This window comes from Ochotona curzoniae, unplaced genomic scaffold, assembly GCF_017591425.1.
Source record: "Ochotona curzoniae isolate NIBS_2020 unplaced genomic scaffold, NIBS_Ocur_1.0 contig_43, whole genome shotgun sequence".
In the NCBI taxonomy this organism is placed as follows: domain Eukaryota; kingdom Metazoa; phylum Chordata; class Mammalia; order Lagomorpha; family Ochotonidae; genus Ochotona; species Ochotona curzoniae.
In genome coordinates, this window is record NW_024466218.1 from 19502501 (window position 1) to 19506027 (window position 3527).

Here is a 3527-nt window from a genome sequence, read left to right on the forward strand (position 1 = left end):
GCCCCCGAACGAGCCCTTGCTGGGCACCGGGATGACCGGGTAGCTGCGCGGGCCTTTGGTGCCGCCCGCTGCGCCCGTGCCCGCCCCGGCGCCAACGCCGACGCCGGGTACACAGCCGCCCGCGCCGCCGCCCCCGCCCGCCCCGGCTCCGCCTGAGGCCGCGGCCACCGAGAGGCTGGCGGCCGCCGCTGCCGAGAGGCTGGCGGCTGCCACGACGGCCGCCTCCTGCAGGGAGTCGTCGTCGTCCTCGAAGCGCGGCCGCTTGTGGTGGGCGTGCGGCGCGCCCGCTAGTTCGGCCAGGGGAGGCGGCGGGGGTGGCGGCGGTGGCGGGGGCGCACCCAGCAGGTGCGGGCCCAGGAGGCCCCCGCCTCCAGCCACCGCCGCCGCTGCGGCCACCGCGGCCGCCTTTACGGAGCTGAGTGGGTGGCAGGCGGGGTGCGCCCCGGGCTGAGGCAGAGCGCGCTTGCGGCTGCCACCGTTGAACATGGCCTTCACGTCCTCCCAGGCGAACACGAGCTCGTCCTGGGGGCTCTTGTCGGTGAGCTTGAGGTGGCGGCGCCACGAGTTGAAGTTGGCGGCGTCAGGCTGCGTGTACTTGGCGTCGGGCGTGCGGTGCGAGTGGAAGATGAACTTGTTGGGCGAGAAGTACATGTTGCAGTAGCTGCACTTGATGCACTTGGCGCGCGAGCTGTTGTAACGCGCTGGGATGAAGCTGCCGCGGCAGCCCCAGGCGCACTCATGTGACACGTCGAAGGCGAAGTTGTCGGGCAGTTTGGGCGGTCGGTTTTCACCCAGGAACGATTTGCACAGCCGCTCGGCCTCGCGCTTCGTGATCATGCCGCAGCGGCGTGACGAGATGGGCATGGCTCCCGCGCGCCGCAGGATCTCCAGCTGCACGGGCGTGCACTGGACGCACGTGATGCCCAGTGCCACGCGGCGGTTGTGGATCTCGTTATAGCTGAAGTTCTTGAGCAGCGTGTTCGAGATCTGCGCCAGGCACAGGCGCTCCTGCCCGTCGATCACCAGGGACACGATGGGAATGCCATAAAGGATCACCTGGCCCACCTGGTTGGGCTTGAGGTTGGCGTGGCCGGGACGGGGCTGGCTCAGCGCGTCCGGCTGGAAGGCGCTCGAGGGCGACGCCAGAAGGATGTCATTGGGCCCCGGCAGCGGACTGGAAGCCATCTCCAATGCTGCGCAACCCCCAGCGGAGCCCTTCTCCGGCTGTGCCTTGGAGACTGCAAGGAAAAGAAGAGAAAGTTGACTTGCACCTGGCACTGGGATGGGGATGGGGATGGAGAGGAATGAAGGGTGTGGGAAGGTCGCTAACTGAAGAATTAGAAGTAGCTTCTTTGCTTTGACTAAGACCTGGGTATTACCAGGCCAAGTGGCCAAGTTTCCCAAGGAAGTCACAATTTCCTTCAAGGGCACCCTCTGGAAGTAGGGCAGTTTGGAAGTACTTTCATCCCAATAGCCAAAGTAAATCACAAAATAAACTCTGTAAAGGCTGTTCCTCACCGTCCCAGGATCCTGCCCCGGATTTATGGAATTCGCTGGAATAAAATGGAGTGCTCACCAAAAATGAGAAAGTATGACAACTGTGACTAATTGAGATCACAGAAATTAGAGAAAATGGGGGCTTGGCCATTGAACCCCAAGTGGAAAAAGACAATTTACATTTACATGGAAATAGGTTGATAATTTTTAATAAACCTAAACCAAATCATTTAAAAAGTGATTTTTGTGGCATCTTTGGTGTCCTTAGAGGGAATTTCACTAATACTGGAAGCACAACTCATCACAACAAAACGAAACTCCTCTCACTCATCCTTACCAAGAGATACTTTGTCACTGTAATTGTAATTATTCTTTGGAAAGGGGAAAATGCATGTAAAGCCATATACACCAAAACAGATGGTTTCTATTTCAACTTTTAAAAAAAAAATACGCTTGCTGAGCAGAGTAGTTGTAGCCTCATATGGGTAACACAAAAAGGTGAAGTTTACGACTTGTAGATGTTTAAAGATTTTTTTCTTGTCATTTCTAGAGCAGTGAGCAAATACAAACTAGTGTGCTCTCAATTCAGGAGTGGCACTAAGAAATGACTAATTTCTGAGGATCTTTATCGAGGCACCGTAAAAGATAAGTTTGGTTTGATGCGAACAACCGTGGGTGCCATTTTCTCCCTATCTGGGCGATATCTCATATTTCTGTCCCTATGGGGGGAGATGGCCCACAGCATCAACAATTGACAGTAGTCATGGTACTCTGAGGGGGCATTGCAGGACTGAAGGACGAATCCGGGTGCTGAGTCTAGAATGAAATTCTTAATTTCTCATCTCTGGGACGCCACCACGGTGGGGGGAAGACATGTACTACATTGGAAATACAGAAAATGCAAACACAAACTGTTGTGACAACGCTGTTACATGGAACTCTCCCTTTCAGTAACTACCAGTCCAGGGCAAAGACTACTCTTTGCCCTGGAAAATCATCCACGGCCAGAGCAAGGCCGGTGACTCCTCTCCGACAAGTTCACTGGCCTTTGGCCTTTGTTATTATAGCAATTTCAGCGGATAGAATATCCTACCCCCTCACCCAAATGGCCATGCGTGGTGGAGATCTACCGCCCTTTTGCCCTGCTGCCCTCTGGATCTTCAGCTCTGGTTACTTTCCATGGCCTCCAGGAAAGTGGAACCAACACTGGCAGCCAAATCGGAGGAGAGGTTGGCCTAGGATGGATCAGCGAGGGTGGGGCATGGCCGTGCCAGGCACATTGATATCTGGGACTGATATTGGCTTTGCCAGATGCTACTCCAATGTTAATTTCCCTCCCCAACGAGATCCTCCTCGTTCTTCAAGTAAGAACCTGGGATAATCTAAACTCGCGCTCCCCAGCAAGGCACGAAGTGGGCCGAGGAGCTGCTGCCATAGACCCGGTTGAAGTGTCTCCTGCGTGCGTGCGCTCCACTGTCCTTCCAAATCCTCCAGAAAACTCCCATCAGAGCAGAGCGACAAAACAGTAAAGCTTAGGCTAGGATTTGAGAGAAGAGACTTAATTACTAAAAGTTAGTTGGACTGAGAAAGGAAACAGGCGAACTTTCTCATCCAGCTCCTGAGCCAACCACCCCTCAACTTCATGCAGCCCCGAAGCCGACCGCTGCCTCTACAGCCGGTACAGGTGGAGAGTCTGGACCAGCGGACCGCCTCCAAGTCGGGCCAGCCGCCCCCAGCGGTACCTGGGAAACTCTCGGTGCCTTCAGGCGCGTGGCTGCCAGCCCATCTTCCGAGGGCGCTCGGAGACGAAGCATCCAAGCGGGTCCTCGAATCCAGCGGGCAGGATTCCGGCGGGCTCCGAGCGAAGATCCCGGCGCGCGTGGCAGCTAATGGCGCTCAGACCCCGGGCTGGGGAGAAGGACCGCCTTGGGTTGTGGCGCGAAGACCCCCGGATTCCAGAAAGTGTGGGCGCTCGGAACCCCGCGGCAGGCGAGCCCCAAGTGGAGCGCAGTCTGACGGCGCCTTTCTCT

At 56.6% G+C, this 3527-nt stretch overlaps 1 protein-coding gene across 1 annotated transcript in view; it reads right to left on the bottom strand.

Moving 5' to 3' along the window:
* The window catches only part of SKOR2 (SKI family transcriptional corepressor 2), a 39750-nt gene extending 36223 nt beyond the window's left edge, over positions 1–3527 (bottom strand). Inside the window, exons 1-2 of the mRNA XM_040984728.1 lie at positions 3240–3527; positions 1–1238 (exon numbers count right to left, since the gene is read on the bottom strand). The exon at positions 1–1238 is cut by the window's left edge and continues 1503 nt beyond it. Coding sequence (XP_040840662.1) covers positions 1–1185 — 1185 coding nt within the window. The 5' untranslated portion in view covers positions 1186–1238; positions 3240–3527. The remainder of the gene's footprint in view (positions 1239–3239) is intronic.